This window comes from Camelus ferus, chromosome 3 (genome assembly GCF_009834535.1).
Source record: "Camelus ferus isolate YT-003-E chromosome 3, BCGSAC_Cfer_1.0, whole genome shotgun sequence".
In the NCBI taxonomy this organism is placed as follows: Eukaryota; Metazoa; Chordata; class Mammalia; order Artiodactyla; family Camelidae; genus Camelus; species Camelus ferus.
The window spans coordinates 13,864,293-13,877,584 of record NC_045698.1 but is presented as its reverse complement, the minus strand read 5'-3'; the positions used below and the strand labels follow the sequence as shown (position 1 = coordinate 13,877,584).

General features: G+C 34.6%; 1 protein-coding gene across 6 annotated transcripts in view; it reads left to right on the top strand.

The window, feature by feature from the left end:
* Positions 1-13,292, top strand: part of CDH18 (cadherin 18) — a 627,896-nt gene that overhangs the window by 597,178 nt on the left and 17,426 nt on the right. For all 6 annotated transcript variants that reach the window (XM_032470371.1, XM_032470358.1, XM_006178333.3 and 3 more), the window contains one exon: positions 1,428-1,545. In XM_032470371.1, the coding sequence (XP_032326262.1) occupies positions 1,428-1,545 (118 nt within the window). The remainder of the gene's footprint in view (positions 1-1,427; positions 1,546-13,292) is intronic.

The following is a 13,292-nucleotide window of genomic DNA, read 5'->3' as shown; positions in this document are numbered from 1 at the left end:
AAATCATCAAGATCGCTTCTGATCATCCATCTGTTTATACTCAAAAGTCAGTAAAGAGAGAAAAAAAAAAAATCTATCCAGAGATAAGTTGTACTTTAAACAAAAAAGAAACCAAACAATCAGCAAATATGTAAATGTTTATTTCATAAATAAATCACATGGAAGGAATAATGAAGAGAAGAATGACAGAAGTGCCTTGGAATATGTGGAGGGCGGGGCTTTACCCAGGATCTCTGGGGGAGAATTAAATTCTGAGCCACGATGGGAAAAGATATAAGGAAGGAGCCATGGGAGGAGTTTTCGGAGGAAATTGATCACTTCTGTATCCTGAAGCATTTTCTTTGCTTTCACTTCATGAAAACACATGCTTTTCTCGTCCTACTCCCCCCATCACTCATTCTCAGTACTTTGTTTTCCTCCTCACCTGCCTCACAAGCTAATGGGCTCGGTACATGAAGAGAAATTTACCTATTAACTATGATACCTTTTGACCAACTGTTTCCCTTGTAAAATAATGAAATGGGGTGAAATTGAGTAAATGTTCTTAGAAATCATGTCAGTTTTTGAAATGGGCATAGTGATATTTCATATGCCGGAAATACGATTTTTATGGCTCTTTTTTCTCCTGTTTTCAGTTTCTCTAAGGGAAGACTGAGAAGAGGACACCTAAGCATTGTTATTAATTTTTTAAAGGAAATTATTATCTTGCTTATTGGTTTCCATATTTATTGTTTAAGATTGCAATGGCTGTAACTGTTAGAATTTGTGTGCTGCTCTTAGGCTATTTTGTTTATATAGTCTAGCTTTCTCTGATCCTTAATGTGCATAAAGTCCAAATTTTGATATTTTTATTTGCTCAGCCACTAGCAATGAAAAATATTCCATGAAGCTCTGAGCAGTCTGGTTTTGCTTCTGCCACTGTTCTAGAGCTTTGAGGCACGTCACACTCCTTTGGGGACCCAGCGTCCTCATTTCTAACATATGGGGGCTGGATCATGATCTCCTGAAACAGAAATTATAACTCTGCTGCTATTGCATTTACTGACTGAGACCAACACGTACCGAAAGGCTAGGCTACATCAACACTGGGATATTTGTATTTGTATTTTTACGAATAATATTTCATGTCTCCCCAAACAGGTGTTCATACAAAATCTTATGACTTATTGGCCCCAAGGTCTTGTGAGTGATAAAGGAAAAAAAAAATTAAATTTCTACCATGCTAGAAAATAAAGTGTGAATGATTGTAAGATGCGTCGTAATATAGTTTTCTTAAAATCTAATGCAAGGGAGAGCAAATTAATTGGTACTTTTACTAGATTAGGACTTTGAAAAGACTCAAGGTGGATACTGAAAATGTTATAATATAATTAAAATCAGGGAAATAGGCCAAATTTACTATTTAATTTTGTTTTTTTTTTCTTTAGGTTATTCATACCATCAGTGCCACTGATAAGGATGATTTTGCCAATGGACCAAGGTTTAACTTCTTTCTTGATGAACACCTGTCTATAAACCCAAACTTCACTCTGAAGGACAACGAAGGTGAACGTGAATACATATATTTTTTGATCGATGTGGTGTCTGCTTTGACTTGACAGGGAGTAGGCCTGAGCAGCTTTGCTCTATTCTTATACACCCATGAACAGCTTGCAAATCAACATTCAACGTCAGTTTGATGTTAATGTGTTATGATCCGTGAATAGCTTGTATTTAAAATTGAGCCATATGTACAAATAGCTTTCATTGAGTTTATTCAGAAGCATCCCTTTAAACAAGAAATGTACATGTAATATGCTCTTGGGCAAATTTTAAGAGAAATCTTAGCTGACAAACATGTTTATGAGCTGCTGTAACTGCTAGGAGGTGGAAAAATTTAAATTAGGAAAAATGAAAAATATATCCTAGGGACAGTTAGGAAAAGAAATGCAATGTTTGAAATCATCTTGCATTAAATTAGCAAGGCTATGGAGATGTGCCATACCCATTATATTTCCTCTTGCTATTATGAATATTTTCCAAAATATCGGTAGACACATGTGCATAATTACAGAGCATCATGGAATGTTTGAATTACTTTTGTTTAACCTTCTCCGTTGTGTGAGAAAAAAGAACACCATAATAAGTAGTGAAGATTCATCACGATTTAGATTCCTTATTTGGCAGATCCCTCAAAGTTGTGCACAATCATTCTTCCATATGTAAGGAAAACAGAAAGCCACCAATATATATGGTGTCCTCATTAGCATCAACTTTCTTCTTCTCAGAACTATCTTTGATCACATTTATCTGAATATTCTCTTATGTAGGTTTGAACACTTGCCCCAGGATCACATGAAAGAAACAGTGGCACATACATTTTGGAGTAAACATTTAATTCCTTGTCTGTATCCTTCATGGAGAAGCATTTTCAAATGCAAGGAAAAACAAAATCACTAAATGACCACACACGAAAGCATTTTTCCCATTGATCCCTATGCTTCTTTAAATTATAACAAGGATACCAAATGGTGTGTGTGGCCATAACAGGGTTTATAGGAAAATACAAAGCTTGTCTCTTCCATTTTAACTATCCCTGTGGTCAGTTCTACTTATGAGACACATGTGTGTGTATGACAAACTGTATTTAAGTGACTATTGCACATTTATTTACATTTGAATATCCTGTCCATATGATTCCAAATATATTTATTATAATTAACTATGCTAAATATATACAAATCAATTCATATTTTCCCCAAATCAAATAATTGTGCAATTTGGGAAGCATTGAACTCTCTGCTTTAGTAGACTGAAATCTACTATATGTAGAAATCATGTGTAGAAATAACATATTTAGAAATTGTCCTCATATTTCAGTAGAATTTTTTCCATTCCAAGAAAGATATTATTTCACATTTTTAAAGTAATTTTAATTTGATGATATTATAAAGAAAATTTGCCTTAGATTTAAAGATGTGTTATAGTCACACTCTAATGTATATAACTCTGAAAGTATTTTAGAAAAACAAGAGACTTTTATGGCTGTTGAAACCCACATTAGTGACTAAAAGTCCTACATTCAAGATTATTATGCCTGGAATTTTTAAATTTAACTAATGAGTATATTCAAAAGGTTTTAATTCTGTGATTTGACAACATTGCCAGTGCTGGGAACTCACATTTAAGACATTTCCCTCAAATATATACACACTTTTGAAAGTGTTCATAATGCTGATGAATGCTTTAAATCAGCTATGCCATCTCAAGCATCTGATGCCTGCAGATAGTTGTGTAGGCATAAAGATGTTTTAATTTAATTATGAATTTATTTAAAACAAATTTCAATTAAACATTTTTGAGAACTGAAGAAATTACAAATAACACAAGTAATTTCTTTTGGATAGGAAAAAAACAGCAATTTTCAGGAAAAAAGATACTAGTGCACAGGTGAAATCATGTGCTTGTGCAAACAGCCTTGCGTGTGCTGGGTAAGACAAACCACCGAACTCCTCTGAGCCTCAGCTTTTACATTCGTGAGCCTTTCAAAATGCCTGTTTTGTAGCATTGGGGGAATTAATGATACTCTGTATAAAGGTATTAAAGTCATGATAGCTTGTTCTCCAAACACAAGGCAGTTATGGATAATGACATATAAAGATGAAATTAAAAGTGGAACAGCCTTAGCAAAATGAATACCTGCCTTCACGGGTACACCCTCAGGATAACCACCAGGGCAAAAGCACAAAGAGGAAGAGTCAGCAAATCCAGGCCTCCTGGATTCTGGCCACTTGGGCACTGAGCTATATGAGTTAGTAGACGTTTACGTGCCCCCAGAACATAATGAAATCCAGAAGTAAAAATTAAAACTATAATTTTTCTGTGCCCACAGCTTATAGGAAAGTGCATATTCAGGGAATAATAAAAAGCAGACAGAGCCTCTAAGCCAGGATGAGGGATCAGGAAGCCATTGGTTCAGCAGCATCTCCAAACTGCTTTATGGCAAAGAGTGAGTGAAAAAAAAAAAGCTGTTTCCAAAATAAGACAGAGGGAAATGCATTATCATTGTGTGTATGATAAGCCCGAAAGTCAAAAAATAAGAAGATAGTCAATAAATTATAAATTAGAAAATGAATTCACTCTGAATAATACAATATACATAAATGAACATAAAAAGACTAAATAGGATTTTTAAACTTAAAAAAAAATCTTTTTAAAGAGCAAGAAGTGACAACATGAAATGAGACAACAGTGAAAGAAAATGTTTGCCTAAAAATGGTTTTAAAATCCTTATCAGAATAAAACTAGTTTTTGCAAAGATAGAAAAGTATATAGAGTGATATGAAAATATATAGAAGTTTCATATTATATACATAACTATAAATAAACATATAAACAGAAATTTAAATTTTAAATTTTGTTTTAAGTATATGTATGTAGATATATCACATGATATATGCATATAAATATAGGTAAATATATAGAAATATGTATGAAACTATACTTAGAAATATATAGAGATTTAGTTATATACATAGAGCTATATAGATATAAATTATCCATACATTTTAAATTTAATTGTGTATATACATGTATAATATGTATATGCATATATATTTACATACACACAGATACAGAGTGAGAACAATTAAAAAAATAGCATTACTTCTAGGCTGGACACAAAGAAAGATTTAGTAAGTCAAATGTAAAAATCATTAATTCAAGCAAACAAAGTTCAGATAGATCAAAATTTTTTTTAAATTGTGAGAACACTTAACAGATATGGAATATAAAATATCTGGAAGAATTAAGAAGACAATAAAGCAACAGGCAATATAAATATTACATGATAATTTTTTCAAATTTGGACCTTCATGATGAATATAAACACCAAAAGGCAAACACAAATCTATACTTGGATATGCCAGTTTAAAAGTGCCAAACCTCAAAGATAAAGAGAAAAAACTTAAGCTATCAAAAAGAAATGATAGAACACTTGAAAAGCAATAATAATTAGATTTAAAGTAGACTCCTGTTTAGAAGGAAAAAAAAAGATGATTTTTTTTGTCAGAACTTGATTTTTTAATCAGAAGATGATTTTTTTATTAGAAGTTGATAACAATTATATGCTCAAACTGGTAAAGGAAAATAATTTCTTATTGCCAAACTTCTCTATAGTTATCCATGGTGAGCTATCAGGAATTAAGGGGAAGCAATCATTGAAGACTTTTTCCAATGTATAAGAAAAGAAAATTTTTATTTTTAGTTACTAACATTTTGGCAAATATTTTATTAATCTCTGCCTTCAGAATCTCTGCAAGAAAAAATAGACAAATAGATTTGCAATTAGTATTTCATTTCAAATGTTAAAACTTGAAGAATTGGCATTGAATTAATAGAATAGTAATCTGTAATTTCCAAAACAAGGAAAGATTTTTTTAAGTTAAATAATAAAGATATCAATAGAACAGAGATCAGAAAGTAGTGTAAAAGATGCAAAGTAGAAATATGGAAAAACTTTTTAAGAAGTAGAAACTAGTATACCATAGACCATAATCATAGAATAACTATCATTCTTAAGGATATTTTACTATAGGTTTAAAATATACTGTTACAAGAAATATACCAAATTTAGCATATGATAGGAAATTTGTGTATAAAAAGTTAGAAATATTTAGCTGTTGCTTAAAAAAAAACAACAAAACAGCTACTGCTGGAAAAGAAAACAAATCCAAAACTTGCTCTCTTAAAACACATTTATTTAGCTCACATTTCTAAGAATAAGCAATTTCTGATGGATTCACCTGGGCAGTTCTTTTGGTCTCAGGATACTTTCAATTAATACAATTAATCAGCATTGTATTGAATGTTCTCCTCAATCCAAAAAGATAAAACAAAAGCAAAAACAAACAAAACAGCAATAATAAATAGAAACAGAACACAAAATTATCATTGTTAATGAATGATGCAATTGCCTCTGTAAATAAATTAAGAGTATCCACAGAAACATCTTTAAGAAGCAATGAGAGAGATTGCCAAGTTTTTGAAATACTAATAAATGCCCCAAGTGGCTAGATTTCCTATTTAAAAAAAAAAAAAGAATAAATATCAAATCAGATACAATTTAAAATGGTAAAAAAAAATCGAACAAATTAACAAAAAACCTGCAGTCATCAGAGGAAAAATATCTAATAATGTTTAATTTCACCATTATCAAAGGCAAAGTTACTGAAAATATAAAAACAAACCAGGGAAATAATATATTAACCACATTAGTAAATCCAAACACTCAATTTCCATAGTAATCTCTAAATTAAATATAATTTTAATCATAATCAGAATTTAATAATCTGTTAATAAAATGCAAATGGTAAAAGACTGAGAAAAGCAAGAATGTAAGATGATGAAGAAAGTGTATAGTTAGAGAAAAAAGAGCATATCCCGATAGATATCAAGACATTATACAGCCTTTAAATCTCTATAAAAGGAAGAAATGGTTATCAACTACAGCAGTGTTTGGACTACCTTTTCTTTGAATGGATGTGTTTGCTTTGATGGAACTCTTGCTTCCTTGAACAGAATATTAGCTCAAGGAATAATTTGTTAATTTTTTCTTATTATAGAGATGATATTATAAAGATATAAAAGTACTGTAAGCCTTGACAGCTGGAAATTTTCTTTATTAATGTAACTGACTGTCTAAAATTTGATCGACTGCCAGAGACCCACTTCAAAGAGGCATTCATTTCAAAGATGGCTGTCTTGAGTAAGCACACTGCCAACCACTAGTGGATAAAAGCCAGCTCCCCGATCCGCCTTTGCGCTCGAGATTTTGGGTAATTTCAGTAACTGAACATTTGGGCTGTTTGGGATTTTTTCCTCCCCCAACTTTAGACTCCTGCTTTTATGTTTAAAATGCATCTATAAAGAGTGAGCTCTAGAAAAATCCTAAACCCCGACCCTTGACACCAGTAAACGTAAAGCCCAGAGACACCCTGAGAGAATTCTTCTACTGACTGGCCGTATCTGCTTGCTAAATAATTACGTTTAAGACAGTGTTCCCTGTTGTTCCAGATCTTCATCATCTTTGTTAGATCTTACCTGCTGTATGTTTTTATCCCTCATTAATTTGGAATCTGCTAATTTCTCTGAACATTGGAGAACAAATGTCTTCTTAAATGTTCCATCCTATTTATATAAACGTTTATTTGGGGCTTTTTTTTTTTTTTTTTGATTCACTGTGGTGGAAGATATCAGCATGCAGCTAATAATCTGCTAAAGAAAGCAAACGTCCTATCAAATCAAATACAGCCACTCAAAGAACGTGTGGTCCAAACACTCACTGCTTTGGTTGATAGTCATTAGTTTTCCGTTTTATAGAGATGCAGATCTCTGGTGAAATTCTCGAGCCTTTCTGTTATGTTTTCTATCTTTTTTTTCCTTCTATTTTCTTGAACGTATTAATCTTAATGGTTTTACTATCATTGCCAGCTAATTCTATTTTGTCAATATGATAATAGGCTTCTGTTTTTGTTTTTCGTCAGGGGGACTGGAGAGACAGGACTGGGATTTACAGTCTTGTTTCTTAATGTGTGGAGTAATTTTTAGTTGGCTGTCCCACGTACTGTCTAAACCTAGAAGAGTCTCAAATGGCAGTATATTTCTTCAGAGAGTGTTCACCATTTTCTTGGATAAGCAATTAGAGAGGGACATTATTACAGGCATGCCTCAGAGACATTGTGGGTTTGGTACCAAACCACCACAATAAAGCAATTGTCGCAATAAGGTGAGTGCTATGAATTTATTTTTGTTTTCCAGTACATATAAACGTTATGTTCCCGCTACACTATAGTCTATTAAGTGTGAAAGAGCAGTGTGTTTCAAAAAAAGTGATACATGCTTTACTTTAAAACTGCTTTATCGCTAAAAAATGCTCACCATCATCTGGGCCTTCAGTGAGTTGTTACGGTTTTACAGTGGCAACGTTAAAGATCACTGATCACAGATCACCGTAATAATAAAAAAGCTTGAAGTATTGTGAGAATTACCAAAATGTGACACAGAGGCAGGAAGTGAGCAAATACTGTCGGGAAAATGGCACCAATAGTCCTGGGGGACACAGGGTTGTCTGTCCACCTTCAATTTGTTAAAAAAAAAAAAAAAAAAAAAACACAGCATCTGCAAAGCACAATAAAGCAAAGCAAAATAAAAGGAGGTATGCCTGCATTTTAGTCCATCAGGCTTGAGCTAAGTCTAGTTTGCAGTTTTGTTTAGATTCAGTATACTGCTGATTTGCCTGTGTCCCTAGGACATAGCCTCTGGGCCTTCCAGCTGAGAGCCTGTTTGTGCAGTCGGGCCATTCACCCTGGTCCCCTAATCTTAATCACTGTCTGTTCGACAGGAATAGATGGAGAGGGGACAATGCTCTTCTTTGTCTTCCAGGGCTTTTCCACTTAAAGCTTTAGGTCTCTGCTAAACTTTCAATTTAAACTTTCAACTTAACAAATGTGCTTAGGGAGAATCAGCCACGTGTTTAAGGGCCCTCAGTTTCCAACGTGACTGCAGGCCCAGGAGACTTTTAAAAGCTCATCTAGTTTCTCTGTCCCCAGCTGAAAATTCCAGCCTCCTGTTAGTTCCTGGTATAAACACATACCTTCTAATCGAGTTCACCTCCCCAGACTTTTCCCCTCTCTGGGATCTTCACCCCTCCGCTGACCACATGTCGTCCGTTCTCAGACACCATTCAACAAATTTCCTTGAAGATTTCAGGCTTTTCTCTTATTTATTAGCAGGAGTATTGGTTAGTCAGAAACTGCTAATTTATCTAGACTTACATTTTGTATCACAAGAACCATTTGGCAAGTTTCATTAAATAGCTGGGATACAAACTGAGCTTGGAAGAAAGGACACTGTTCAGTAATAATCTAATCATTAAGATGCTGGCTGCCTGGTTGTTCATTGATATGCTACAGATATTTGTTCTTAAAATTTTAATTAAAATTGATTCAGGGATCCCATCCCATCCCCGAACAAAACCGGGATCCTCTCCAAAATTTCTGAGGATTCTATTATGGGGGTGGGTTACACAACATTGTCACTCTTGGTGCCAGTCACCAACTCAAATAATTTTTCTCTATTTTTCTGGCTTGTTTTCTCTGTTACTCTTCTATGCCTGCTACCATCTTTCTCCTCAAAGCACCAAGTGCTTAAGGCATAAAGTATTAACCAAAGGTAGGGTGAACAGAATGGGGAAAGAGCAGCCCGGCTTAGCAGATGTCTAAAAGGGATAATCGATGAAGGAAATCGTAGCCTAAGAATCAATGTCAAACTCATTCTTTAAAAAAAAAAAATCTTCACTAAGATAACATGTACAGCTAAATAAACTTAACTTACAGATAGATCCTAAAAATCATCTCCAAAGTGGAGTGGCATTGAGAGTCAGAAGAAGAAGAAATTTAGGTACTGGCCCAAATCTACCCAGTAAGTCATCCTGTATTGGAGGAATCCCTACAAATCAGAGCCCAAAGATCGCAGGACATTGCAGGGTCATGCAGACCGAAGGACAGAGGCAGTTAATGTATATTGGGGTGTACTTAATATTAGAAAGAGAAAACCGTACTTAAACATCTAAATAAGACTTTTTGAGTTGATGCATGGAAGTATTACCAATTTTAAAATTCAGGTGAGATGATAAAATTCAAATGGACACTGCTGAAAACTGAAGCAGTAGTCTGAAAGATCAAAGAGGAGGCAATGCTGCCCAAGAGAATGGTACTTTCTCCATCTTCCCCTCTCCAGGTGAGCTGGGAGGCAGAGTATGTGTCCTTGGCACCTCCCTGCTCCGTTGAGTCTTGTGGCATTTTGCTACCTCTCTTGTTTCCTATCATCTGGCAACCTCCAGTCACTTCCCCCTTTTCACCAAAGTCTTGGGAGCACTTTCTCCATCCATACTTGAAATCATAACTCTGGAAAAATCCATTGCCCAACAGAGCAAGTTAACCAGCACTTCAGTCACCCATCAACACTCAATACCCCACAGTGATCCCCAAAGCGGATTCATGTTTTATATGAAGTAAGTCAGACAGAGAAAGACAAATATCATATGATATCACTTATATGTGGCATCCAAAAAATAAAAAAAGAAAGATATATTTATAAACTAGAAATAGACTTATGGACATAGAAAATAAACTATAGTTTCCAAAGGGGAACAGGGACGGGGGAAGGGATAAATTAGGCATTTGGGCTTAGCATACACACATTGACATATATAAAACAGATAAACAGCAAGGACCCTACTGTATAGCACAGGGAACTATAGTTAATATTTTATAATAACCTGTAATGGAAAGTAACCTGAAAACAAATACATATAGATATGCATACGTATAACTGAATCACTTTGCTGTACACCTGAAACTAACACACACTGTAAATCAACTACACTTCAATTTAAAAAATGACAGATGTGGTTATATGATGCCCTGAACCTCCCTAATTAGAGCACATACCACACTGTGAGCTCTCTCCCCATTTAGACTGTAAGCTCTACAAGGACAGGGATTTTGGTCTGACTTATTTACTGTTTTCTTAACTGCTTCCCCAATGCTGGACACAGAGGAAATTTCAGATAAATATTTGTTAAATGAAAAAAAAAAAAAAGAAGAAGAAAAAGAAGAAGGAGGAGGAGCAACACAGAAGGATGTTTTAGAATTAGACTCTGGAAACAGGTGGCCTCCATTTGAAACCTGGTTCCTCTGCTAATTGTGAGGCCACGGCCAAGTCCTTGCTCTCAGTGGGTCTCAGGTTCTCCTTTTGTCAAGTGGAGACATGGAGGCAATTACTACTTCATTCTTGTGAAGAGAGAGCAAAATATGAAGAATTTGAAATCACACACAAAATGCTGCAACTTATAAAGGGTACATTTGAGGATAACTAAAAATTAAACAAATAAGTAGATGGAAAAATAATAATGAAACGTCTAAAGGAATTACCTTGATTGAAGGAATATTGGAATTTAAGATTCAAAAATATGTATATAATCCCAGATAAATTCTGTAACTTGAGAAATAAGAAATGATTTTACAAATTTCTAGACAATAAATTTAAATTGTAAAGAGAATAAATGGCGCTGAAATACTCATTTGCAAAATTCCAAGCTAATAGTCAATAGACCTTCTTTTAGTGACATCTGAAAAAAAAAAAGAACTACAATAAAATAAATCTCTTCCTATTTAAGATAACACTCATGTGACAACTAGGCAAGGGTATTTTAAAATACTGAATGTCTCAGAAAATATAAAAGCTATGTACCCAATTATAATAAAATTCTGTTGACAAAATATTTGGAGCTATAGCAGCCAACTGAAAATAAAATAAAAATAGATTTCCACAAAAAGAAAAGACAAACTATAAAATAAATAATATATGCTTAAACATGACACAAAAATAATGATTTGTGTGTACCATATATTCACATATGAAAGTAATCATGATAATATGATAGAAAAATATTTCTTACAAAATGCTTATGAAATGCATTTTACGTATCTTTAATAAGAATATACTCATGTATCAAATTTAAAGAAAACCATGTGAAATACACACACACACACACACACACACACACACACGCATACTCAGCCCTAGTTCCCTGCCTGACGTTTTACTGGTTTACACTGGCCGTCGAGCGTGCCCTACTCCAGCTTCACACTGAATTACTATTCATCACCATTCTTACTCTCCTTAGAATGTTTTTCCTCTAAAAGAAATTCTGTTGTCAGCTCTTAAGTTAACATTGTTTTTCTCCTGCCATTCAACCTTCAAGATGGTAAGCACTGTCTGCTGTGTATGAGGCAGGATCCAAGCTGTCCAGAATGCAAGGAATTAAAACACACAGCTCCTGCTTTCAAGGGACTTTCCATCTACTTGGGGAAATAAAGATGATATGAAATATAACTTGCCACTGAAGGCAGTGAAATGTGAGTTACTTTAGAGAGATCACTAAAAGTCATGTTGTTAAGGAAGTGGAACTGTTACCGAAGGCAAGTTTGAGTGCCCGCAGCAACATGAGGTCAAACAAACTGAATCACTGGAGTTTGGAACAGAGAATGGTTTATTGCAGGGCCAAGTGAGGAGGACGGGGTGGCTCATGATCAAAAAACAAAACAAAACAAAACAAAAAAACTCCGAACTCCCCAGGGGTTTCAGCAAAGCATATTTAAAGGCAGGTGAAGGAAAGGGGTTGCAGGGTATATGATCAGCTCCTGCACAATCCTCTGGTTGGCTGATGTTGAGGGAACAACAGGGCAGTTAACACTGTCAACCCCTAGGCACCAGAAGGTCTGGGGGCCACGGGCTCTCAATCATTAAGTAGTTAATTTCTTCCCTTTGGTGATGGTTTTTAGCATCTGAAAAACTCAGGAAATATGCATGAGATACTGTGATCTGGGTACTTCAGAGAGGAGCTGAGACAGAGGATGTGGGGGAGGGGTCTGACCCTGGAAGGCCCCACGGGGTCCTGCTGGATTACAGAATGCAATTTGACTTCAAAGCATAGAGTCCATTCCACCAGGTAAAGAGAATCAGAGAACACAGAGAATACTCTTCAGTTAGGAGGGGAATGAAGCAGCATAGAGAGGACAGAAGGCAACATTAGTCCTAAGAATCTAGCCAGGGAGATGTGGCGAAGCAGAGACACGGCCATTTTAATTCACTACTAAAAACACAGGAAGTAGTAAGCACTGTGCTATATTTCGTGCCCCTACCACCAAATAAATAAGATATTCTGCCATTAATCCTTTAGTTGCTCTAGTACCAAGTTGTGGTGGAAAGAAGAATGGGTACTAAACAACCTTCAGTATTTATCTGGAGAGTTGACTCCTCACCTATGAAATAAGAAACACCTTGATTTGGAAAATAGCCAAATGATGGATTTCTATCTTTTTTTTATAATATATAGAGTAGAAGGTAATTCTAAATATTGTGTTTTTTTAATAATGAGTTTATTTTTATCATTAACTAGTAAATTGGTAATGACAGATTTATTTAAATTTAAAAACCAGAGTTCAGATGGTAATTTTTAAATTACAGCATTTAAAAGTGGTATTACCCTAAAATAAGAACAAAAACATGGAATGTTTTCTCATTAAAATGTAGTTTTTCCTACAACCATCTTCTCTTTAAATTGTGATAGGTAAAGTTTTCATTCTAGTAGCAAAAAATCCCCCCAAAATTCAACTTCTTAGCCAAATAGCTATAGCAAAAGACAGATAGCAATAATGCATGAAGTCTCTGAGTCTAGGCTTACCCAG